The sequence below is a fragment of the Lepidochelys kempii genome, chromosome 15 (genome assembly GCF_965140285.1).
Source record: "Lepidochelys kempii isolate rLepKem1 chromosome 15, rLepKem1.hap1, whole genome shotgun sequence".
Classification (NCBI taxonomy): Eukaryota; Metazoa; Chordata; order Testudines; family Cheloniidae; genus Lepidochelys; species Lepidochelys kempii.
The window spans coordinates 29520565-29546916 of NC_136394.1; the positions used below are offsets into that span (position 1 = coordinate 29520565).

The 26352-nt window shown below is 47.1% G+C and overlaps 1 protein-coding gene across 7 annotated transcripts in view; it reads left to right on the forward strand.

Annotated features, from left to right (window-relative positions):
* Window positions 1-26352, forward strand: part of ACACB (acetyl-CoA carboxylase beta) — a 68027-nt gene that overhangs the window by 38898 nt on the left and 2777 nt on the right. For 2 of the 7 annotated variants that reach the window (XM_073313681.2, XM_073313683.2), the window contains exons 28-50: window positions 6298-6435; window positions 7178-7277; window positions 7358-7465; window positions 7714-7770; window positions 8252-8293; window positions 8407-8622; window positions 9634-9789; window positions 10950-11153; window positions 11860-12015; window positions 12451-12573; window positions 13396-13665; window positions 15894-15991; window positions 16368-16488; window positions 17024-17134; window positions 18786-18929; window positions 19305-19425; window positions 19627-19723; window positions 20248-20344; window positions 20614-20749; window positions 21358-21535; window positions 23574-23686; window positions 24465-24619; window positions 25294-25464. In XM_073313681.2, coding sequence (XP_073169782.2) covers window positions 6298-6435; window positions 7178-7277; window positions 7358-7465; window positions 7714-7770; window positions 8252-8293; window positions 8407-8622; window positions 9634-9789; window positions 10950-11153; window positions 11860-12015; window positions 12451-12573; window positions 13396-13665; window positions 15894-15991; window positions 16368-16488; window positions 17024-17134; window positions 18786-18929; window positions 19305-19425; window positions 19627-19723; window positions 20248-20344; window positions 20614-20749; window positions 21358-21535; window positions 23574-23686; window positions 24465-24619; window positions 25294-25464 — 3112 coding nt within the window. Of the gene's footprint in view, window positions 1-6297; window positions 6436-7177; window positions 7278-7357; window positions 7466-7713; window positions 7771-8251; window positions 8294-8375; window positions 8623-9633; window positions 9790-10949; window positions 11154-11859; window positions 12016-12450; window positions 12574-13395; window positions 13666-15893; window positions 15992-16367; window positions 16489-17023; window positions 17135-18785; window positions 18930-19304; window positions 19426-19626; window positions 19724-20247; window positions 20345-20613; window positions 20750-21357; window positions 21536-23573; window positions 23687-24464; window positions 24620-25293; window positions 25465-26352 lie in introns of those variants that run through there. The other 5 variants (XM_073313682.2, XR_012155175.2, XM_073313686.2 and 2 more) reach the window with 5 other exon arrangements.

Sequence of the window (26352 nt, forward strand, 5' to 3'; positions counted from 1 at the left end):
GGGTTCTCCTACCCTATGCCTTGGCCTCAGTGGTGCCCTTGGCCACATCCTCCTTCCACTCATCCTCAGACCTCTTCCACCAAACCACTACCTCCTTCTGTGCCTCGATTTCCAGCTCTGTCCACTTCTAGAGTACCTGAACCCCTTCCTGAGAATATGAGCTACGCACCATATCCTGACTCACCGACCCTTAACTCTCCATTAGCTCCAGACGGAGCCCTCTTCCTCCGCCTCCACAGAATGTGGACGACTAAACAATTTCAAGAACTTTTCAGGAGGGTGGCACTCAGTCAAGACATCCCCTTAGAAGAAGTTCAGGAGACACAACACAGACTCGTCAGAATCCTTCAACCGTCTGCACCCTCAAAGATCATGATAAATGAAGCACCCCTGGAACCCGCTGACACACTCTGGCAAACTCCAGCTTCTTTATTACCAACTTGCAAAAAGGCCGAAAGTAAATACGATGTTCCTGCTAAGGGCACTGACTTCCTTTTTCTCATCCACCACTGAACTCTCTTGTCATGGATGCAGTTGCACAAACGACAAAACAGCCACAATCTCAGCCCACCCCGCAAGACAAGGACCTTAAACGCCTTGACATCTTGGTCGCAAGGTTTATTCGTCCTCCACTCTACAATTCAGAGTTGCGAATTATTCTGCCCTCCTCGCCAGCTATGACTTCGATAATTACAATAAACTTTTTGAATTTGCCTCCTCCATTCCAGAGGATAGGAGAGCAGACTTCAAATCAATCCTTACTGAGGGCCAACTGATTTCCAGAACGGCTCTACAAGCATCTCTAGACATGGTGGACGCAGCAGCCAGTACTACTGCAACTGTTGTGGTTATGCACAGGTCTTCATGGCTTTCTGCATCCGGCATCCCTAAAGATCTGCAGACCAAAGTGGAGGACCTCCCCTTTGATAAAGATAAACTTTTTTCCACAAAAAACAATGAACTCCTTCACACCATGAAAGATTCTAGAGCAACACTGCGCACCCTGGGCATTCACCCATCTCTTCCCAGGAGACGACGATACCAACCCTACCAAAGACCATGCACACAACAATATTATCGGCCTCAATCCAAAGGATACGACATAACTAGGAATTGCGCTAGACCCCCTAAGCGCAGACAAAATCAAGCTCAAGCAACCACCTCCCACCCATCGGGGAATAAACAACAATTTTGAAACATTGGTCGAGGGTCTGCATGACCACCCCTTGATTCCACTGCCTACTTGCCATTTGGCCCCACTTCCAGAGTTTCCAACATGCCTGGCAGTGGATTACACAGGACCGCTGGGTCCTCGAAATAGTTCAGTCCAGTTACTCTATCCCATTTATATCCTACCTTCCTACCCTTCACCCTTCCCCATCCCTCTTCAGGGACCCCTCTCACGAACACTTACTTCACGCAGAAGTGGCGCACCTTTTACAACTACGCACAGTGGAACCTGTGCCGACACAACATCGAGGGAAAGGGTTCTACTCCCATTACTTTCTGACCCAGAAAAAGACTGGGGGATGAAGGCCTGTACTAGACCTACGCCCACTGAACAAATTCGCGAGGATACAAGAATTCAAGATGGTCACACTGGGCTCAATAATTCCTGCACTGGATCAAGGGGACTCGTTCACAGCCCTCAACCTACAGGACATTTATTTTCATATATCAATTCATCCAGCTCACAGATGCTTCCTACGATTCACAATTGGTCATGACCATTTTCAATACAGAGTTCTTCCTTTCGGACTCTCCATGGCACCGAGGGTCTTTTCTAAGACTCTAGCCGTGGTCGTGGCTCACTTCCACAGACAGGGGATCATGCTTTTCCCCTACCTGGACAATTGCCTCATCAAGGGCAACTCCTATGGCGAGACACTTCAAGCTACCCATTTTGCCATCTCACTCTTTCACAGCCTAGGCCTCCAAATAAATGTCCAAAAATCCACTCTGACTCCTACACAACAGATCGAGTTCATTGGAACTCATCTGGACTCAATCTGAAGCATAGCCTCATTCTCATATCACAGATTCCTTGCTATCACACAGCTCATACACACGCTCTCTATTCGTCCCAGGACACAGGCAAGAATCTGCCTACAGCTCCTTGGTCACATGGCAGCCACCACCTTTGTGGTCAAGTATGCCAGGCTACAAATGAGTTGTCTTCAGGGCTGGCTCAACTCCAACTTCAAACCCAACAGACACACCGTAGGGATGCTGCTAACTCCTCCTCCCAATGTTCTAGCTTCCCTACATTGGTGGACAAGACCAGAAAACCTCTACAGGGGTTCCCTTCCAGCAACCACCCCCAATGCTCATGTTCACCATGGACACTTCCCTAATTGGCTGGGGAGCGCATCTAGGGGGACACAGGGCACAAGGTCGATGGTCTGCGTCAGAGACATGCCTACACATAAATCTCTTAGAGCTCAGAGCAGTGAGGCAAGCATGCCTTCACTTTCTTCCCCTCATAAAGAACAAATCTATTCGGGTCTTAACAGACAACATAGCATGTATGTTCTACATCAACAGACAAGGGGTAGCCCGATCACATTCCCTGTGGATGGAAGCCATCCAACTATGGAATTGGTGCATACAACATCACGTACAAATCATTGCTTCCTACCTTCCTGGCTGCCACAACACTACTGCCGATGCACTCAGCAGGCACTTCTCAACAGAACACGAATGGGAACTGCACCCCGCAATACTTCAACAGCTCTTCTCCCTCTGGGGCACCCCGTCAATAGACCTCTTTGCCACAACCCAGAATCAAAAATGTCGCCTGTTTTGCTCCAGAACGGGACTTGGGATTGCATCCCTAGGAAACGTGTTCCTCATCCCGTGGAACACCTCTCTCCTCTACGCCTTCCATAGACTCATAGATATTTAGGTCAGAAGGGACCATTATGATCATCTAGTCTGACCTCCTGCACAACGCAGGCCACAGAATTTCACCCACCACTCCTACAAAAAAAACCTCACACCTATATCTGTGCTATTGAAGTCCTCAAATCATAGTTTAAAGACTTCAAGGAGCAGAGAATCCTCCAGCAAGTGACCCCTGCCCCATGCTACAGAGGAAGGCGAAAAACCTCCAGGGCCTCTTCCAATTTGCCCTGGAGGAAAATTCCTTCCTGACCCCAAATATGGCGATCAGCTAAACCCTGAGGATATGGGCAAGATTCATCAGCCAGATACTACAGAAAATTCTTTCCTGGCTAACTCGGATCTCACCCCATCTAATAGCCCATCACAGGCTATTGGGCCTATTTACCATGAATATTTAATTACCAAAACCATGTTATCCCATCTACACAGGATTCTTCGGAAGATCATAGACGACAAGGCCCGGGTCATACTTATTGCCCCGGCTTGGCCGAGACAGACGTGGTATCCTTACCTGCTCTGCCTGTCCTCCTGTCATCCACAGGCTCTCCCCAGCAGGCCAGATCTCCTTTCCCAGGACAACGGACAGATCCTTCACCCCCAGCTCCAAAAGCTCCACCTGACAGCCTGGTTCCTTCATGGTTCCAAAGCCATGAACTAGCCTGTTTTGAGCAAGTCCGATACGTCCTCCTGCATAGTACTTACCTGCAGAAGTGGAAGCGTTTCGCCCTCTGGTGCTCATGTAATCACTTAACACCCAATATGGTGACCCTCCATAACGTCCTGGACTACCTTCTGCAATTAAAACAGGATGGACTCTCGCTCAACTCCATCAAAGTATACCTGGCGGCGCTTACTACCTTCCATGACTTGTTAGAAGGTTGCTCACTCTTTACCCACCCCACCATAAAATGATTTCTCATGGGCCTTCAAAATCTCTGCCCTGAAATTTACCCAACAGCAGCTACATGGAATCTTAACCTCATTCTTCACAGTCTCATGAAACCTCCATTTTAGCCCTTGGCTACCTCATCTCTTCTTCATATGTCCATGAAGGTAGCTTTCTTAGTTGCAATAACATCAGCAAGGAGAGTAGGAGAAATGAGCGCCCCGATGGCCTATCCTCCCTACACAATCTTCTCCAAAGATAAAGTCACTCTGAGACCACATCCTAAATTTCTCCCTAAGGTGGTATCCACCTTCCACCTTAACCAACCAATATACTTGCCTACTTTCTATCCCCACAACTCTGTCTCCATTACCGAAAGATCGAAAGATAACGGCTATGTCTAAACAACGTCTGGCCAAGTGGATCTCTGACTGCATCAGATCCTGTTACCACACTCAAAATATTCAACTGCCCAAAGGCATTAGAACTCAGTCCACTTGAGCTATGTCGACATCTGTTGCCTTCTTACATAACGTACCCATCCCTGACATCTGTAAAGCGGCTATATGGTCATCTGCACACACGTTTCCCAATCACTATGCTATCATGCAAGATACCACGGCAGACGCCATAGTAGGCCATACAGTACTCACTCACTGCCGCATCTCCAAAGTCCCGCCGACCATAGTGGGAACTGCTACACATTCACCTAGAGCGGAGCACCCACAGGGACAGCACTCGAAGAAGAAGAGAAAGTTATTCACCTTGTGGTAACTGAAGTTCTTCGAGATGTGTGTGTCTGTGGGTGCTCCACTCCCCGCCCTCCTCCCCTCTACTTTGAAGTACTAGTATGATTTCTCCATGGTAGAGAAAGGAACTGAGGAGGGTGCGGGATGGGAGATACCAACTGAGCGTGTGCGTCCTGACCAGGCTCTGCTACCGAAACTCTCCAATCAACGGTGCCGGGACGCACCAACACCTAGAGTGGAGCACCCCCAGGGACACACATCTCGAAAAACTTCAGTTACTGTAAGGTGAGTAGCTTTCTCATCTCATTGCAAAACTGCCCCAGGCAGAGGCAGGAATACTAGACTCCCTCTGTGCAGAACTCAGTCACTGGTGCTCTGCAGGGGAGACTGATCCAATCTTACGCTCCCTGACTGGCATGGAAGAATTATTGATGATAGGGGGTGCAGTGCCCAAACCCTGCCAGGAGAGGGGACTTGCCTTGCTCGGCAGCATTATTGGGTTCTCAGTGAGACTCCACCCCAGATTTAACCTCCCTCTGATGCAAAATAGTATCAGTGACCCAAGGACTTTGAGGCTATGGGGTATATTAAGATTATAGCAGATTCCTTTATGGCATACTGCCCAATGCTGCTACTGGCACTGTGTGATGGAGACATCAGTAACACCTGACTACAGGGTAGCAGTGGGATTGTCAAGCTGAGGCTGACACTGGCGTGTTTTAAACGTGACTTGCTGGAGGGCCTGGAAACGAAGGGAAATTCTTATAGTCCTCATGAGCCAGTGTTGCGAGTCGAAGCACTAGCAATTCCTGGGAATCCTCTAACCAGGAGACATACGAGATCTGAACAGGCGGTCTGTTTTTAACTCCAAGAAACAAATGGCTAGCACGGCGTGGGGAGAGCATGCTGCAGATAGCCAGTGAGCCCAAGCAGAGTTAAAATCCCCACCTGTTCCTTGCATGGCTGGTTGTCTCCAGTGGAGGAACTGGGATCACTGAGCTGTCAGTGAAAAGGAAGAGGATGCTTTGGGGCCCTCCAGGGGGACTACCCAGGAGGAAGGTTTGTAGGGCTGAGTTGAGGCTGCCAGTATTTCTGTTTGGTGCCTTGCATCCAGGTCCCGAGCCACATGACTTGTGCAGAAAGGCTATTTTCCTGTGTGTGTGTGTTTTTGCTATTGTTATTGGCATGTGGATCTCCATGACAGGCCCCTTTTCAGACATACGTAAGCTGGGTAGGTCGTTCTTTCGATTTTTAAAAGAATGTAATAGAGAAGAGAGCTCAAGGCACCACATGGCAATTAAAATCACAACCAGTGAAAACATCACCCAGCAGTTTAATAAAATGGAAAAACATATCGGCAAACCCCATCTCACTGCCCCTAAAACCACCTACCCTCAGGTTTCCCCAGAAACCCCGGGGCCTGTCAAACAGAGTGCTTTTGCAGTGAGCTTGATGTGATTGTTGAAGGGTTTTTAAACAAATTGCAAATTTTAAACAAATTCACTGAATAGTTGTCACTAGGTCTGATCTGAGCAAAGAAAAGGAAACCTTAACAAGACACTGGTGGCTAAGGAGGCAGTGTGGATGGGATTCTTTAGACACCTCAACTCTGGGGAGGGAAGAGGAGGGAGAGGGAGATTTATTCAGGTATTCTCTTTTTTTAAATGAGCATGAATTCTAGATAAGCTGTTTCCTTGCATCACATGCGTATTACCTGTATCCATGTCCTATCTAACTGCTCTCTTGTTCTTTGTACAGAATGTCTATCCCGATCAGCGTATCAAACCCTGACCTAGCCAGGCATAGCACCGAGCTGTTCATGGACAGCGGCTTTTCTCCTCTGTGTCAGAGAATGGGAGCCATGGTTGCTTTCGACAGATTTGAAGATTTCACAAGGTATGGAGGGAAGACTCGGGGGGTGGGGGCGGGGAATAAATCGAAGACATAGTGTTAGCCAAGCACCACCTCCATTATGCTAACCCAGTACTACCACTGTTATACCAAAGCAAAACAAGCGAGTGTTTACTTTTGTGCTGCACGGTCTTCAGTCTGACCATTAAGAAATGCTCTGAGTTCAAAGGATCTTGCCAAAGCTCAGTATCAGGCAGCTGCAGAAGATGTTTCCAGCATGACACTCAAAGCGGGAGGAGATGATGATTCACTTAGGCAAACTGTTGCTTTTTTAATTCATGGAAACACTTGTTAAACAGATTGTAACTTGTAACTCTTCTGGAGTGCTTGCCTGTCCGTGTGTAGGTCCTTACGGCCCTTACCACCATAGTATCTGAGTGCCTCACAGCCATTTAATGGGTTAATCCTTACCACACCCTTGTGAACTTTGGAGGAGGCTAGGTTAACACGTGACTTTCCCAAGGTCACAGAGGGAGTCTGTGGAATTGAACCCAAGTCTCCTTGAGTCACAGGTAAGTTTTTCCTTTGCTGCTGATGGTACCCAACTCCTTGTTGAATGCTTGTCCTCAGGGAACACTCCCAATTCCCTGCTGAATGCTTGTCTTCAGGGAACACTCTCCATAGTTCAAGGCTGTTGGTTTTTGTATCAGGTGGGTTGTGTGTAAGGACTTCTCTAGCTTGATACAATCACTGACTTATCCACCACAACCTGTTTGGATTCTGCCAGGAATTTTGATGAAGTGATCTCCTGCTTTGCCGATCCACCCTCAGAGAGTCCCCTGTTCAGCGAGGCGCGATCCACGCTCTACGAAGAAGAGGACAATAAGGTGAGGCGGATATCTGGTCGCGTCCTTCTGGAGATGCAGCGTGAATGCTTCTGGGACTGACCTCACTGTCTTGTTTTCAGAACGTCCAAGAGGAGCCCATCCACATCCTGAACACCGCCATCCGATGGGCCAGCCACCTTGAGGATGAGGAGCTGGTGCCAGTCTTCAGAACCTTTGCTCAGTCGAAGGTCTTGTGCCTCATACACTATTCTGCTTGTAAACTTGGGGTGCAGCTCCTGTACAACATGCTCACCCGACATACTACAGCTGTCACTTCAGCCCTCCTGGCAGGCCATGTCTAATGCTCTCATTTGCTGAGTTAGTGGTAATGTCTGTCAGAGTTGTCTGTTTTCCTGGGGGTGATGATTTAAAATCCCCTTGGGCACATGAAGGCTTTGCCGGTGATATGATGCTTGGCTCCTGTTTTTTCATACAGAAAAACATCCTTGTTGACTGTGGCCTCCGGAGAATCACATTTTTAATTGTGCAGAAGGTGAGCAGGGAGAGGGCTTTGAGTTGCAGTATCATTTTGGTCACACTTTTAAAGGTACACTCCATGTAGTTTTTAAAGGCTAATAAATGATGGCTAGAGGTTTACAAGCCTGTTACAGACACGAGTAGTATGTGTTAGAGGGATAAAAGAAGGACATCGGTAGAAGGTGTTATGGATGGTTATAAGCAACCTGTTAGCCTCTGTAACAATAGATTGACATATCTATTGTGTTGCTCTTTATATGAGGGTACTCTTAATATAAAATGTGAATGTTATTTTGTCAACTCAATTTTTTGATGGGGTGGGATGGGTTCAAAACAAAGATGTTACAAGTTGCTCTTCCTCTTTTGGGGGAGACTTCACTGTGTTGTGTTTAAATGCCATTTTTGCTAGTACAGGTGAGAATTGCTTGAGTCTACTGTCTGTATTTAATGCCATTGCTGAGTTAATTTTGTTAATGTGTCTTTTTTTCCTTTTGTAGAGCGAATTTCCAAAGTTTTTTACATTTAGAGCAAGAGATGAGGTAAGGCTCATTGTCTGATTCTACTGTTTGATGTCTCTTAAGTCAGCTCTAGAAATAATGAAATTATTCCAAAGTCAAACAGAGGTTTGCTCTCTTCTCTGGCGTGCACTCAGTTTGCAGAAGACCGCATTTATCGGCACTTGGAACCAGCCCTGGCCTTCCAGCTGGAGCTGAATCGGATGCGTAACTTTGACCTGACTGCTGTCCCCTGTGCCAACCACAGGATGCACCTGTATCTAGGAGCTGCCAAAGTGGAAGAGGGCAATGAAGTTACTGACTACAGGTTTTTCATACGAGCCATTATAAGACACTCTGATCTCATCACTAAGGTAAAAGGACTTTGCGTTCCTTTCTGCTGTGACTTGAAATTAACACCATGTTTTTGTTGCTTTGTCCAGACCTGTACAGCTCTCTGGAAGAGTGTTGTTCAGGGAGGGATGGGCCTGTGGTATATTCCTACCCCTTTCTCCGAATAGGCATGTGCCACTTGTTTTTAGACAGTCTGCTGTGGCTGCCAAGAAGGGGACCAGCTGTGAGGATGGTTCTGAGGTGCAGAAACACGTTGGCTAGATGTGGTAGAAACTACTGGCCAGCCATGACACTTTCCATCCCCCATCTTAGTAGTGTCTCGCAAGCGTTGATGAATTTATCTTTACAACCGCTTGCCATCCTCTGGGGAGCCTGAGGCACAGAGATTGAAATAAGTTGCCCATGCTGATGCAGGGCATCTGTGGCTGAGTTGGGGATTGAACCCCAATATCTGTGGTCCTAGTCTAGTGCCTTAGCCCCAAGTCCATCCTTCTGGCCACAACCAGTTGGAGACAGGTTTGAAATAGCCCCTCACCACCAGGTCACTTTCTCTCAGAGATCACCTTTTCCTTCACAAAGCTGCTGAAGCATGAATGGATAGTGTTCAGAAACACCTAGTGGGAAAAGCTATGATTTCTTTGCTGTTATTTTACTCTGGCTTTAAGGACTGCGATCTAGGATAGCTAGGGTGTGGGGCATTTCTGCTTTGGGGGGTGCCCAAACTTTGCCAGTCCGAAGGTTGGCCTGCCAGAAGCTCAGGATTACATGCCCAGTTGTGTCTGTGAAGGAATGTATTGCAGCTCTGCTCCTTTTTAATAGAGGAGGGTGACACACTGAGACTGCAGGTGCCAATGCCGTGCTCTGACCCTGTCACGGCCATGGGCTACACTTCCGTATTACAGCTGGAGGCTAAGGCTGTGCTTTTGCTCGCCAGCCTGATTCGGGCAGGGACAAGCTTCTGTCTTACCTGTGGCGGTATTGCCACTTGCTGTCCATTCCCAGCTCACGTGCTGCCCTGTGCCCTGTTCTAGGAGGCCTCCTTTGAATACCTGCAGAACGAGGGTGAACGGTTACTCCTGGAAGCAATGGATGAGTTGGAAGTGGCCTTCAGCAACACCAGTGTCCGCACTGACTGTAACCATATCTTCCTCAACTTTGTGCCTACTGTCGTCATGGATCCGTCCAAGGTGAGCTTCGTTGAAGTGGAGAACAAGCTTTCTGGGGCAGCAGTCACCTCTTTGGTCTGTATTGGTACAGCGCCTAGCATCCCAGGATCTTGGTCCGTGACCAGGGCTGCAAGGCGCTATGGTAATACAAATCATAACTTTCCTTTTTCACTTCTAATGGGCACTAAAAATGGAACAGCCACATGTTTTCCTGTATGCAAAGTTTTCACCGTGGTAGGTTTGGCTATAGGGGCAGCAATTGGAAGGGATGGGAGATGTTTCTTCCCCCAAGTAGTGACCATCCTGTTGCTGTTCTGTTCTCCCTCCACCCTCTCCCCCATTCCACTCCATTAGCTGTAGGACTCAGACTCCCAACACCTCCATGTGGCTGCGTTGCTGTGTGCTTTGCCTCCTGTTCTAACTGTGCATTCATGGTGGAGGTGCCGTGTGCTGGGGAGATGCTGAGACCGCCAACATAGGAATGAACTAGTATGTTAAACTTAGACCTGCAGGAATGCTCATGTAAAATGGTTGGTGAGTGGTACTGAGTGGCTGCCCACCACTGCCAGGGGATCAGTGGACCCTTGCTTTCTGGGCTGTCAGGAACCGAGAAGCAGGGAGGGAGGGAGAACAAATGGAAGTGTAAGACTGGAAGGGACCTCGATAGGTCATCTAGTCCAGTCCCCTGCATTGAGGCAGGACTACCTGTTATGTAGACCATCCCTGACAGGTGTTGGTCTAACCTGCTGTTAACCTCCAGTTACTGAGATTCCATATCTTGTTTCTCACAACCAGTAACAGGTAACTTGTTTCACACAACCAGTTTTTTTTTTTCCTGTCGGGCAAACACATTTGGCAGCACCAAGTTGCACTCAGCTGGAGGGACTAGGAGGGTGTTGCAGTCATACCGGAGCTCAGAGCAGGGAGGTGGTGGTGCAGGGCCAGGGAAGGGGGATGCCTAGCAGTTTCTCATTGGTACACATTTAAAATGTCGGTGTGTGAAAGCTGAAAAGGATCAGGACAGGGGGAAGATGCTCTTGGGCTTAGACTTGTGCCATGTTACGGCCAAGAGTGTGGTGTTACGTAGTCATGAGACTAATCGGCTTCACTGAATGAAACTATTTGAGATTTGCCTGTTACATCTGCAAGCATTCCCAGGTGCCTGGCGTTTGTGTCCCTAGATTGAGGAGGCTGTCCGCTCCATGGTGATGCGCTACGGCAGCAGGTTGTGGAAACTCCGGGTCCTGCAAGCTGAAGTGAAGATCAACATCCGTTTGACTCCTGTTGGCAAAGCCATTCCTATCCGCCTCTTCCTGACCAATGAGTCCGGCTACTACCTGGATATTAGTCTCTACAAAGAAGTGAATGATCCCAGGACTGGGAATGTGAGTGATTTACACTGGAGCTAGTGCTGAGTGCATTTAAAAAAAAAAAGGCTGAAAGCGTTTTCCTCTCTGCTCAGACTCTCTCTCCCCAGGCTTTCCTTTCACCAGATCTTGTTACCATTGTTGAGCAAGTACAGTTACTCAGTTATGGTAGCATCAGGAGGGATTTCTGCACCTGTTAGGGCTGGAGTCAGTAGTTCCTGTTACGGCGACCAGGGCCTGGGAGCTGTCACTCAAGGTGTTACAATTCCTGAAAATATTGTAACAAGTCTGGGGCCACGGTTGTCATTCAGCTGCACACTCTAGCTACTTGGAACCTCCAAGTGACATCAGGAACGGAACTCTGACCCTCCTGCTCCAAAAGCACCACTTAAGCTAAAAGAGGATTGCTGCCGGCTCTGAGCAGTGTAGGTCTTATAACACATAGTTGCACAGTTCTGATTCCGAGCAGCAGAGGGCAGTGGTGCATGCAGACACTGCTAGTTTTATTACAATACCGTCTGTGACTTCCCCACTCAAGCTGGATACGTTGTTGTTTTATATTGAATCCCGTTATCACTGAAGGTGTAGAGCTGTTGTCATATACTAACTGATCTAACATTTCTAAACCACTCTCCGCACCTCACATCTGAGGGATTGTGCATTAACTTTGTAAAGAACAAGTCACCTGCGTGGGAGGGGAACTGACTCTCGACCTTCCCTTTAGATTATGTTTCACTCCTATGGGGATAAGCAAGGGCTGCAGCATGGTATGCTGATCAACACACCATATGTTACCAAGGACCTGCTCCAATCGAAGCGCTTCCAGGCACAGTCGCTAGGCACTACCTATGTGTATGACTTCCCTGAAATGTTCAAGCAGGTAAGTCCTGCTAAGTAGCCATTGGAAATATTCCCATCATTTCCTTTCCTTTCCTAGTTCCATTTCCAGTTTTCCTGTTTGGGGGGGGAGAGGCCGAGGGGTGAACCCTCTCTACTCCCAACTAGCATAAAAACAGGTTCATTTATGTTAAGTGTTTTCTAAGGAAATCCTCAGCTGATGTACAATTGACACAGCTCTGCTGACTTCAGTGGGGGAATGCCAGCTAAGGAGCTGGACCAGAATGTCCTGTACAACAAGAAACAAAGCTGAGCTGTGTTGTCAATTGTTCTTGTCCCCTCTTTATTTAAATAACTAGAATATCATTAATTGGATGTTCATTTGTGGTGCAGCAGTAGCCGTTGAACCGCTTCAGCACATGCTTTCTGTCTCATGTGGTGTGTGTGTGTTTAATTCTCTTAACTGGTTCTTTTGCAGGTTCTCTTTAAATTGTGGGGCTCTACAGAAATGTACCCCAAAGATGTTCTAACCTACACTGAGTTAGTGTTGGATTCCCAGGGGCAGCTGGTGGAGATGAACAGGATACCTGGAGGAAATGAGGTATGAACAAAATGAGTAGGGAGTAGGTGGGAGACAGTGTAGAGCTGGGGAGGTATGGTGTGGGAGTGGGAAAGACAGAAAACAGAAGGGAAGAGGTGTGGGGGAGAAAGAGAGATGAAGGAGAGAGAAGGAAACAGACACCAAAGGCAACACAGAAAAAGATTCATCGTGATCTGTTATAGGAAGGAAAAGAGAGAGAGAATGGAGTGGAACCAGAGAGAGAGATTAGTTACAGAATAATGAAAGGAAGAGATGTAAGTTGCACTTCTGTCGAACGCATTATGTAGAGAGCTGATTGACCCGTTACAAGTAAATATAATCCCAATAAATGGTGCACAGCAGTTTGTTCCGTTATCTCACAGGTGTGTGGTGACACAGGTGCTTCTCAGTATGACTGAATCCTTAGACTAGTAGGTGTTGGGACAATTTTCCAAGCCCTGCCTATTTCATTGGCTTTTTTTTTTAGTTTGGCTGCATCACTTTCAAGTGGAGCCCTTCTTCCTGCGCTGCAAGATGCTGTGCAGAGTTTGTTGTGTGGCATCTTGGAGGAATGAATTGAATCGCATAAATGGTTAGGGAATCCTGTCTGAGCTGTGACTGACTGTTTCCCAGGTGTTCTAGCCACTTTATCAGAAGCCTGAACTTCTGCAGGTTGAACAAATCAACCTGAGTAACATTTTAAAGTTCGGAGAATGGTGTTGGGAGTAGAAGCTGTGTGTGTATGCAGAGCCATTGATTAATCTGTGACAGAGTGTAGCCTACAACTAGTATTTACTTCCTCTCGAGAAACTTGCCCTTGTGACTTGATATCTCTTTGAGCAGGTTGGGATGGTTGCTTTCAAAATGAAGCTGAAAACCCCTGAGTATCCCAGAGGCCGAGACATCATTGTTATCAGCAATGACATCACCTACAAGATTGGCTCCTTTGGGCCCGAGGAGGATCTGCTCTTCCTGCGAGCTTCACAGCTGGCTCGCTCGGAAGGCATCCCACAGATCTACATTGCAGCAAACAGTGGGGCACGGATAGGGTTTGCAGATGAGATAAAGCACATGTTCCAGGTAGCCTGGGTGGATCCCACGGATCCCTACAAGGTAGGTGCACGTGTCTCACTACAGTGGGGGGGGGGGAAAAAACCCGCTCTGTGAAAGATGCAATTTGGGAATAAGAAGGGTTGAAAGATGCAACAGCAGTCCTGAGATTAAATGGGATTTGATAACATACAGGGTTAATACACAAGTCCAATTGCAGAGCTCTCCTCACGAGCAGGTCCCCCCACCTCCACGTGCCCTCCATCTACATCCTGTCTGCTGGCTGCCACCTTTGGGCTGTGGGATCTGCCTCCAGCCCATCTCTGCGGTGTCTAGTGAACCCACTAACTGGATCAGGAAACCAGAAGGTGGCGCTAAAATGCCCCTCAAAGCAGGACGCAGGAGAAGGGGCAGCCTGAGAATTCAGTGGACTGATTGTAGAGGCTCAGTTGAGTCAGACTGGTCTCTGGGTGGCCGATGGTCAGTTCTGTGCATGTGGTTCGGGGTTCTTTGTGCTGTGCATGGGTCTAAACAGTGGTGAGCTGGAGCCGGTTCGCTCCAGTTCACTAGAACCAGTTGTTAAATTTAGAAGCCCTTTTAGAACTGGTTGTCCTGGGAGGGAGAACTGGTTCTAAAAGGGCTTCTAAATTTAACCACTGGCCAAAAGTGGCGCCTTAGGCGCCACCTCCGTGGGTGCTCCAGGGCTGGAGCACCCACAGGGAAAATTTGGTGGGTGCAGAGCACCCACCGGCAGTTCCCCGTCCCGCGCCTGGCCCCAGCTCACCTCACCTCTACTCCGCCTCCTCCCCTGAACGTGCTGCCCCGCTCTGCTTCTCCCCCCCCCCCCCAGGCTTCCCGTAAATCAGCAGTTCGCGCCGGAAGCCTGGGAGGGCTGAGACGCAGGCGGCAGCTTTGCGCTCAGGCCCAGGGAGGTGGAGGTGAGCTGGGGCAGGGGTTGCTAGGAGGGCCGCCGGCGCCGCAGCAGGTAACCCGTGGGGTGGCGGCCAGGCAGGGGAACCGCTCCCCGCCCCAGCTCATCTCCGCCTCTCTGGGCCTGAGCGTGAAGCTGCCACCTGCGTCTCAGCCCTCCCCGGCTTCCCATGCGAACAGCTGATTTGCGGGAAGCCGGGGGGTGGGGTGGAGAAGCCGAGTGGGGTGGCGCATTTAGGGGAGGAGGCGGAGCGGAGGTGAGGTGAGCTGGGGCCGGGCGTGGGGCTGGGCGGGGAGCTGCCGGTGGGTGCTCTGCACCCACCAGATTTTCCCTGTGGGGGCTCCAGCCCCAGAGCACCCAGGGAGTGGGCGCCTAAGGTGCCACTTTTGATGTGATCTGTGGGGGGAGTGGCTGCTCCCCCGCCTCCCTCCCTAGCTACGCTCCCCCGCCCCTAGGAGCCAGAGGGACCTGCTGGATGCTTCCGGGGAGCTGCCCCAGGTAAATACCGCCGGGATTCCCCACTTCGCCTCGGCAGGTTCCTCTGGCTCTTAGGGGCGGAGTGGGTACCCACTACAGTGGCCCATGAGACCCTCCTGCCCGGTTCTGGGGGCAGTCAGGGGACAGGGGAGGGGGGTAGATGGGGCAGGGTCCTGGGGGGGGGCGTCGAGGTCCTGGGGGGCAGGGGTGTGCCACGACCCCCTCGTGGGATGAGGAGGGAACCAGCTGTTAAGATTTTGGCGGCTCATCACTGGGTCTAAAGCTAGGTTTATTCTTTTTGTCTCGCAGTCCAGGCTAAAAAATAACCCTACAGTTAAAATAACAATGGGCAAAATTTTCAAAACTCCCAAAATGACTGAAGTCTTATTGTCCAAAAGCGAGCTTGGTGCCTAAGTTAAGGTGCTTAACTCATTGTAAGCGAATGGGACGTTAGGGCTTAAGAACCCTAAGTAATTTCTATGCTTTGAAAATTTTACCCAATGAATTTAAGGGTTTCTGTTTATTCTCTTAACCACTAGTGGGCATTTGCATACATTTTATTGCAGTTTAGTGATGCTGTATCAGTGTGTTATGTGTAATGAGGTGGTATATCGATATAAAAGTGTGTGTGTATGCATTATAAAATGCATACATTACTGTGGGCTTTAGAAACTTAAATTAGCAAAATACAAGTGCAGCTTTATTCTATATAAGGTAAAGAGATTTTTAAACTATCCATCAGTGAAAACTGCACCACAAGCTGCTTATGCTTGTATCGTACCAGACGTTAACTTTTGCAAGTAGCAAGCGCCTGTTGAAAATAGTGTATTTAATGGCTATGCAAGCAGCTTCTTCAGCTAATTCTTTCCCGCTTTATTGGAAGGGGTTCAAGTACTTGTACCTGACGCCACAGGATTACACAAGGATCAGCTCTGTGAACTCTGTGCACTGTGAGCATGTAGAGGAAGGAGGAGAGTCCAGGTGAGTGGGTTTTTATTCAAGTCCCTGCGTACGTCTACACTGTGAGCTGGAGGTGTAAGTTCCCCGCCGAGCTCTGATCAAGCCAGCACACTCACCGTAGCCACTGTGGTGCACGGAGCTAGCTGCCCAGAGCATGTACCCAGTGTCGTGGACTTGTCAGGTGTTTAGATTTATCCCCACCACACCCCTGTGAGACAGTGAAAGTATCGTCCCCTTTCACAGTTGAAGAAACTGCAGCCTAGAGAGGCAAAGTGCCTCACGCTTGGTCACACGGTGTCTCCTGTGCCAGAGTCCCAGGCCTTACCTGCAAGCCCCTTGTGAAAACTAGGTCTTTTGTCTTCTCTGGCTCTGTATTGTCTCTTCTGCTTCCCCACAGGTATGTCCTAACCGATATCATCGGTAAAGATGAAGGGTTCGGTGTGGAGAACCTGAGAGCATCTGGTACCATTGCTGGGGAGTCCTCCATTGCTTATGATGAAATTGTGACCATTAGCATGGTATGGCTTTTGGAATCGTTAGCTGATTTTATGAGCCATTCTCCTTCACTCTTATCCAGCACATGAGGCGCCTGTCGCATTTGCTTCTAAAGCCACACAGGATGAGGCCGCTCAGGGTTGGCCAAGTGAAGTGGAGCCAAATATTTATGAAATCCCCATGAACCAGCTTAGCTGTTGATGTTCAGATGAAGTATGCTAAAGCTGTGAAATGCTTAGGATGTATTTTCTGGCCTAAAATGCCAGTGGTATGCTACATTCAACAGAGTATTGACCAGAACTAGACACTATCAGCTGGAAACCTGAAACCAGAGCGAAACAACAAGGTTATTGTATACAATGTCAGAGTTCAGTCTTCATTAGGTCACTTTGATTGTGGTAATGGCGTATCATTTAGATGAAACAGACTAGCAGCAGCCATTTCATTACCTATCTTCCAGGTTGGTAGAAAAGAATGTAGAGTTCTGTTGATTCTTCCTCATGATTATGTAGCCCTTTTTCGTCAGTAACTTTTGTCTTCCTTGTCTGCACCTCTTAGGTGACGTGTCGTGCCATTGGAATTGGCGCTTACCTGGTGAGGCTAGGGCAGCGAGTGATACAGGTGGAGAATTCCCACATCATCCTCACTGGGGCTAGTGCTTTAAATAAGGTAACGAGGAGTTTAGTGTCACCCATCACTTCTATTTTCCCCTGAAAATTGTCCTTTCCTGTGCTGAATTATCACTCTCCTTTGTAGGAACCAGAAACATTTGCTGTCTCCCACCTGCAAAATTCCATAATGGATACTTAATATTTCACATAGAAAAACTCCACAGTACTCTGGACGTGATAGGTGTTTAAACCAGATGAGTTATTCATGGAATATGTGTAGAAGAGACCAGTAAGGGAATTACAAGTGATTCACAGCATTTGAAGGTCTCTACAAACATTGATGCATACACAACTTGCCTGTGTTTCCTGAGATAGAAAGGTTGAGAGACTTGTTAAGGTCACAGAGCAAGTCATTTTTCAGAGTAACAGCTGTGTAGTCTGTATTCGCAAAAAGAAAAGGAGTACTTGTGGCACCTTAGAGACTAACCAATTTATTTGAGCATAAGCTTTCGTGAGCTACAGCTCACTTCATCGGATGCGTACTGTGGAAAGTGTAGAAGATCTTTTTATACACACAAAGCATGAAAAAATACCTCCCCCCAACCCACTCTTCTGCTGGTAATAGCTTATCTAAAGTGATCACTCTCCTTCCAATGTGTATGATAATCAAGTTGGGCCATTTCCAGCACAAATCCACCCCCCCCCACAAACCCACTCTCCTGTTGGCTCGTTCACCTGCACCTCCACCAATGTGATATATGCCATCATGTGCCAGCAGTGCCCCTCTGCCATATACATTGGTCAAACTGGACAGTCTCTGCGTAAAAGAATAAATGGACACAAATCAGATGTCAAGAATTATAACATTCATAAACCAGTCGGAGAACACTTCAATCTCTCTGGTCACGCGATTACAGACATGAAAGTTGCGATATTACAACAAAAAAACTTCAAAACCAGACTCCAGCAAGAGACTGTTGAATTGGAATTCATTTTCAAATTGGATACAATTAACTTAGGCTTGAATAGAGACTGGGAGTGGCTAAGTCATTATGCAAGGTAACCTATTTCCCCTTGTTTTTTCCTACCACCCCCCCGCACCTCCCCGACCTTCTTGTTAAACCCTGGATTTGTGCTGGAAATGGCCCACCTTGATTATCATACACATTGTAAGGAGAGTGATCACTTTAGATAAGCTATTACCAGCAGGAGAGTGGGGTGGGGGGAGGTATTTTTTCATGCTTTGTGTGTATAAAAAGATCTTCTACACTTTCCACAGTATGCATCCAATGAAGTGAGCTGTAGCTCACGAAAGCTTATGCTCAAATAAATTGGTTAGAGCAAGTCATTGGCAGAGCTGGCATTGACAGAGCCTTGCTCAGTCAGCTAGTTCAGCGTGGCAGGTGTATGAACTTGCAGAGTTACTCCAGCTTAAATTAAGAAGAGATTTTTTTTTTAAACCCATTTAGTTAGACCAATGCAAAAGGTGGTCTGGACACTTTTATTTTACAAAACCAAAGTTTAGCTTAAATCAGTCAAGAATAGGTTTAAACTAAACTAAAATAAGCCACTTTTTAGACCATAATAAGCATGTCTACACACAGGTTTGCACTGGTTTTAACTAAACAGGCACAAGTTTGTGTGTGCATAAGGTCTACAGCTACTTTACTCTAGGGGTGATAATCTTTTCTATTTATAACTTTAACTAGGTCCTGGGGCGTGAGGTCTACACATCCAATAACCAGCTCGGAGGCGTGCAGATCATGCATAATAATGGTGTTTCCCATGTGACTGTCCCAGACGACTTTGAGGGCGTCTACACCATCTTACAGTGGCTTTCGTATATGCCAAAGGTGAGTAGCTCCAACGGGACAGCAATGTGTTGGCTGTGACGTTTTATTTAATGTAATGCCTTGTTTAAAACCAACAAACAAACACCCAACAACTTTTTATAATCCATTTGACGTGCAGAAATTACTTCTGTAGTTGTTTTTGAAGGCGTTTCTGACACCATCTAATGCACTAGAAGCATTGTAGAAAGTAATGTGAAATATTGTCCGTACGGAAGAATAATTATCTGTAAGGAAATTAGTCTGGATTAATGCTTTTTCTGTAACAGCCTAAGTAGCATTTCAGTGGGGTAAAGGGTAAAGTGGGAACAAACATTGTCCAACAGATTTTTATAGTGCTATTTGGTAAAACTGGGTTAGAGATTTTTCTTCTTATAGGACAATCGTAGCCCAGTGCCTGTTACTGCTACAAGTGACCCCATTGAAAGAGAAATTGATTTTGTCCCTTCCAAAGCCCCCTACGACCCCAGATGGATGCTGGCAGGAAGACCACATCCAAGTAAGTAAGGGCGTTCTAACCTAGACCTTCTGCGGAAACTCCATTCTGTCTCCCCATCCTACATTTATTTGTTGCTGTAAAATCCTCCCAGTCCTGTGTATGCAGAATTTTACCACTGTTTGATATAATGTGCACTAGGAGTTTATTGTGAACTGATCAGCAAAATAGCCTTACAGTTACGCACTCTGTTTGATTGCACAGTTGTTAAGGGAACCTGGCAGAGCGGCTTCTTTGATCATGGCACTTTCATAGAGATCATGCAGCCCTGGGCACAGACGGTTGTAGTTGGCAGAGCAAGGTAACAACAAAGCACAGCTGTTAACAGTGTACTCACTAAGAGCCATTTCCTGCCTGGACATGCAGAATCCCACTGAAGTCTGTGCGCCTGTCTGAGTGGTAAATCAGGCAGGAGTAGGCACTAAACTATCTGTATAAAAGGTAGCTGACTGTCAGCCAAGGGTGCTTTTTAACTTGGGGCTGCGTTGTCCCCTCCTGGGGGACTGGCTTTCCTGGGAACGGGTTCTGTGGTGTTCCCCCTACATTGTTCTATTGAGCAGTGGGGAAAGCAAGCCCCCTGGCCTTGCATGGAGACCAGTTGAACTTGTCAGCTTGTTAGAAGTGAAAATTCATCTCTGCTTGAGAAACTGACCTGGTCCCTAAAAAGAAAAGGAGGACTTGTGGCACCTTAGAGACTAACCAATTTATTAGAGCATAAGCTTTCGTGAGCTACAGCTCACTTCATCAGATGCATATCGTGGAAACTGCAGCAGACTTTATATATACACATATATACATATATACCTGGTCCCTGGCTCTCTGCAGGTTGGGAGGGATCCCCATTGGTGTGGTAGCGGTGGAGACCCGGACTGTGGAGATGGCAATACCAGCTGACCCTGCAAACCTGGATTCTGAAGCAAAGGTATGTTGGGAAACCGTTGGGGAGCGTGAATATATGTACAGTGGCAATGCTTCATACTGTAAAGCTAGAAGAAAATCCTGCTCTGGATGACCCTTTTGTGTGGATCTGGCTTCTCCATCCTGCCTCCTCTTTCAGGCGGGTGGAATCAACTACCCTCAGTCCCTTCATTGGTTTTAAACCTTCCAACTACAGAACTTTGTCGACCTACCAGGCTCGTTTGCCAAGAGGGATCTAATCCGAACTGAACACTCCTGCTCGCTCTCTTTCAGATAGTCCAGCAGGCTGGGCAGGTGTGGTTCCCAGATTCAGCTTTTAAAACTGCCCAGGCTATAAGGGACTTCGACCGAGAGCGGCTCCCTCTCTTGATCTTTGCAAACTGGAGGGGATTCTCCGGTGGCATGAAAGGTGATTCGCTCTTCGCTAAACAGGAGTCAGGGAGGAGAGCCGGGTTGTGATCCCACATGACCCTCTGTGGAGTATGGGGATCCTGAGCGAGCTCAGCATGTCCCCTTTATTGCTGCTATTTCCAGGAGTGTGCGGTTCCCCAGGAGCATGCTGACTCTGTGATGCTGTTCCGAGAGTCACCTCCTCCGTAGCTTTCCTGCATGGCGGCTGCTGCAAGGGCGGACGGCTCGGGGGCGGGAGGGCTGCATGAGTGTCACACTGCAGGCTGGGGTGTCTTTGGTTTGGTTTATTTTTTACTGTGGAGGCAGCCCGCTCAGTCTGTCGGGGAGGGAAGTGTGTTGGGTTGCTTACGTGAGAAATCTAGCAGGTTTTATAGGGTCAAACCGCTGGGCATCCTCAACTGGGATGGCTGCAGGGTGGCACCTGGAAGAGGCGGGCACTGTAGAGTAGAGGTGAGTGCAGGGGTCCAGAGAAGGGACAGGGAGTGAAGTATTAAACCTGGCGCTTCTCCCTGGCATGTGTCCCCAACCCACAGCTTGTCCCTGTAGCTCCGCAGAGCAGAGGGCGTTACCAGAAATGATTGATAACATAAAGGTCTTGGTTTTCAGACATGTACGATCAGGTGCTGAAGTTCGGTGCGTACATTGTTGATAGCCTCAGGCAGTTTAAACAGCCTGTTCTTGTCTACATCCCCCCACATGCCGAGCTAAGAGGAGGGTCCTGGGTAGTAATTGATCCAACAATCAACCCTGTGTACATGGAGCTTTATGCAGACAAGGAGAGCAGGTAGGTAATATCTTTCTCAGAGTTTTTGGGGGGTCTCCTGTTCTGGTACTTCCCTTGTAACTTTCTACTGTTCTAGGCATTCTTCCATAGCCTTTGGCTTAAGTTTCTCCTCAGTCCATCCATGCTTTTTTAAGGGTTGGACAAGGATGATGAGCCCAAAACCATCAGAGCGATCTAGATTGCTTAGTAAACTGGAACAAGCAAATGACATGTGTTTTAATACAGCTGAGCTAAATGTAACTGTGTACATCTGGGAACAAAGAATGTAGCTTCTACTTACAGGATGGGGCACTCGATCCTGGGAAGCAGCAACTGAAAACATGTGGGGGTTGTGGTAGGTCATCAAATGAACCTGAGCTTCTAGTGCAATGCTTTGGCCAAAAGGGGTAATGTGATCATGGGGTGAGTAAACGGGAACCTTGAGAAGGAGCAGAGAGGTTATTTGATCTCTGTATTTGGCACTGGTGTGACCACTGTGGAATCCTATGTCCAGTTCTGGAGTCCACACTTCAATAAGGGTGTTGATAAACTGGAGAGAGTTCGAAGACCAATAATAATGATTAAAGGATTAGAAAACATGCCTTATAGTGCTAGGAGCTCAATCTATTCAGTTTAACAAAGAGAAGGTTAAGGGGTAACTTGATCACAGTCTATAAGTATCTACGTGGGGAACAGATATTTAATAATGGGCTCTTCCATCTAGCAGAGAAAGGTATAACATGATCCAATGGCTGGAAGTTGAAGCTAGACAACTTCAGGCTGGAAATAAGGGGTACATTTTTAACAGTGAGGGTAATTAACCATTGGAACAATTTTACGAAGGGTCGTGGTGGATTCTCCAATCCTGACTATTTTTAAATCATGACCAGATGTTTTTCTAAAAGTTCTGCTCTGGGAATTATTTGGGGGCAGGTCTCTGGCCCGTGCTATGCAGGAGGTCAGACTAGATGATTACAGTGGTCCCTTCTGGCCTTGGAATCTGAGAGTCTATGAAAATGTGACCTTCCTTTTCCTGTGCTCGTAAAGTGCGTGTATTCTCCATGCCATGTGCCTGGGCCTTTGAATGATGTTCTTTTCACTGATAAAACCTTCCCAACAGCCCATGGAGGTGGAGGAGAAAACTAAACTGCACTTGGGAAAAGAGACACATTTCTTCTTTATACAGTGTAGCTATAGCCATGACAGTCCCAGGATATAGGAGAGACAAGGTGTTTACTGGACCAACTGAACCAGCCCTGAAGAAGAACTCTGGGTGGCTCAAAAGCTTCTCTCTCTCACCAACAGAAGTTGGTCCGATAGAAGATATCACCTCACCCACATTTCTGCCTCACTTTCAAGCAGGGCAGTCGTCATGAATGCAATTATTGTGAAAAGTCTGAACAATACCTATCTAGTGTCCTATTTAAAACTATACTACTACAACTCTGTAACTGTGATCTGCTCAGATCTTCCAAGTACCAGGAGAGAACCTGCATTATTATTGGAAATAATACATATAGAACACCCCAAAATGTACGGCACGTTATAGAGGAAATACAAGCCCCTTATGTGATTCCTTTATGAGTTCATAGACTCATTTGCAGCGGTCTCATTAACAGTTGAGATTTGTTAACCGGCCAAACTCATGAGCCAACAGCTACAAATTGTTGGACTCTCACAGCACAATTTGCTGGATATTCTACATAACAGGTCCTCCAACAATATACATTGCTGAGCTAAATATATTTATTATTTTTAATGTCCCTCCTTTTATCTTCGTGAATACTTGGTGATAACTATTGAATGTAGGGGCAAATAGTAGAAAATGCTAGAAAGAGAAAACTGCAGAAAGCTCAGATTTGGGAAGGGAAACCCTTGCAGATTTCCTATGTCTTTGCTCTTAATCCTTGAATTTAAACACCCTCTGTACTGTAACAATAAGAACAACACTTCTGCTGAAAATAATGTAAAACTGGAAAGTCTTCCCAGAATGTATTTTCCCCATATAGACATCTCCACTGTACCAAACTTGACATCACAAAACCTCCGTGCTTTCTAGGGGAGGCATTTTAGAGGCTGAAGGAACAGTGGAAATTAAATTCAGAAGGAAGGATTTGATAAAGACTATGAGAAGAATCGATTCAGTCTATGCCAGACTTGTTGAACAGCTGGGTAAGAAGAGAATTTGTTTCCCCCTTCCCCTTTAGTTCCAGTTTACGTTGCTCCCTTAAAGCATGAGGCATGAACTCTGGAGATGGGTAAATAATGGTGCTGCTGTGACCATCTGGGAAATCCTGTTTAGGTGCCAGTGGAGGTTTCTTTTGACAGTGAATCCTGGACAGTGACTGACCTGATTGGGGCCACTCCGTACTATTTAAATATAAATTAATACTAATCTCTCTAAGGGGTTGTGTTCATAGTGCCTTGTCTATGTTTTTCACCCCATTCACACGCGCCCTCAGAGAACAATCATCAGTTCTACAAATGTTATTTCTTCTAAGTTACTTTTTGTTTCTAAGACCTTAGGAAACTATAAAGATGCTAGTTAGTCTCTAAGGTGCCACAAGTACTCCTTTTCTTTTTGTGAATACAGACTAACACAGCTGCTACTCTGAAACCTATAAAGATGCTGTATGTCAAACTCAAGCACTCACATGGTCTGTTTAGGCAGAGCTTTAGCTTGGAAACTCCTTGGGACAGAGACAGTGCCTTATTTTTCTGTAGAGTGCCATGCACATTTGTGGCAGTGTATAAACTACAAACTCCCATTTAAGGTCACTAGTACCGTAGTTAAGTCCATGGGTTTTCGGTTTTCGTTTTTTTTAAAGGAGAATTGTTAACCCTTTCTTGGTTGTTCCTAGTTTAAAATTTGCTGCTCTCTTACTGCCTGGCTTGCAGGTAACTGAACTCAAATCTAGACTGACGCATGCTTTGTTTCCTGGAATAACAGGTACCCCAGAACTCCTAGAAGAGGATCACAGAGAGCTGGAGAAGCAGCTGAAAGCTCGGGAAGAGCTCATGTTACCTATCTTCCACCAGGTGGCAGTGCAGTTTGCTGACCTTCACGACACGCCAGGAAGAATGCACGAGAAGGGCGTTATTACAGTTAAGCGACAGCGCTTTGCTTTCAGCTTTCATTGTGCCGATATTGGGGAAATGTAACAACCCTGATGATTCACCGTTAGAAAACCTGGTCAAGGCATTTTAAAGAAAAAAATCTCATTACTGTAGAGGGCAGTGCTCGGGCTGGTGTGGGTGAGACCCTCTCCTGTCATGTCATGGGATGGGCAGGAGCATGGGAGTAGATTGCTGCTGCGTGACATGACATTTCTGACTTGGTATTTCTCTCTGAGGCCCCAGTCTCTGCAACTCCTAATGCAGGAGTGAACCCTGCTGCACCCACCTAGAACCCCATTGGCTCCAGTGTCTGGCTCCGTTAGAATGCTGTGCTATGTGGAAAGAAATTGTGATCGGAGTTGCATTGTGCTGCTGGAGAGAGTCTTGCTGTCTCTGCAGGGTTTGAACAGCAGAGGTGTTACCTCTGATTCTGATGCTACTTTTCAGAAGGGCAGCATGTCTGTAAGCAGGGGGAAGTCACAATGGGGGAATCTCTCTGGAGATGCAGATTGCAAGGATACACTCTGCCCCTCCCAAATATTTGTCCAGACAAATGGAGTGTACCAGGATCCTGAACTTCAGCTATTTCCTCCTCTCCGCCATCCCCAAAGCATTTCCTTTGCAAGCCTGAATTTTGAACTCTCTTCCCTCCGTCACCCCAGGATATCCTTGAGTGGAAGAATGCCCGCACATTCTTATACTGGCGTCTGCGGCGCCTCCTCTTGGAGGAAGCAGTGAAAACGGAGATTCTGAATGCGGACAGTGAGCTCAGCAACATTCACATCCAGTCCATGCTGCGCCGCTGGTTCATGGAGACGGAAGGAGCTGTGAAGGTATCTCTTCATCTTGGCTATTTCAGGTTCTCATGTTACTGATTTGCAGTCTGTTTCCTCAGTGTAGCCAGTACTGTCCAACGACAGCCTGCCGTGCTTCCCCACACGTGCACATGCTCCATTGACTTCCTGAGTTTGGTTGAAACATGTGACCAGAGTTGCTGTTCCATAGCTTGAGTGTAACGTTCCTGCCATGGTGCGTGGCCACTGAAATCCAAGCACAGTCTCTTCGGATCAGGTGGCTTACACTGGATGCGAGGGATCATCAAACTTAAACAAAACTGTGCAAAAAAAGAAGTCATATGGTTGATCTCTTTATCTTGAAGCAGTGTCTCTCAGTGGAGAAAGAAGAGATTGCATGCCCGTGCCTTCAAGCTTCTTTGTTGTATTTTTTATCTTTAGATAAAAATTCTCTAAATCATGACTTATCAACTTTAAGTTAATGACAGTTGTGGCTGTTACTATCCTGTAAGTCTGATTTTTGTCCCTTGTAAAATAATAGAACCAATACAAAGAGAAATAGAACCACTAACCATCTAGGGAAAGACAGAACCCTAAGCAGTCAACTACATGAGTTTCAGAATAAGTTTCACTAAACAAACTCAAGTGCTTAATGAAATGATGGAATTAGTAGGTGGAGGGAATGTGAGATACTTTCGATGTAAGATTCAGGGATATTCAATTTTGAATAAAGGAGTTGATTGGAACCTCACAAAGTTTTACTCCCCCAATTGAATTTGTTTGGCCTTAGCTATGAACACTGTCATGCGGACTGACAACTGGGTGTCTGACCCAGAGTAAAGAGTAATCTGTGGAGCTGAGGGAGGGGTCTAGTGATGTATTTCTGGGATCTGTGTTTAGCTCAGGTTTTACTTAACATCTTCCTTA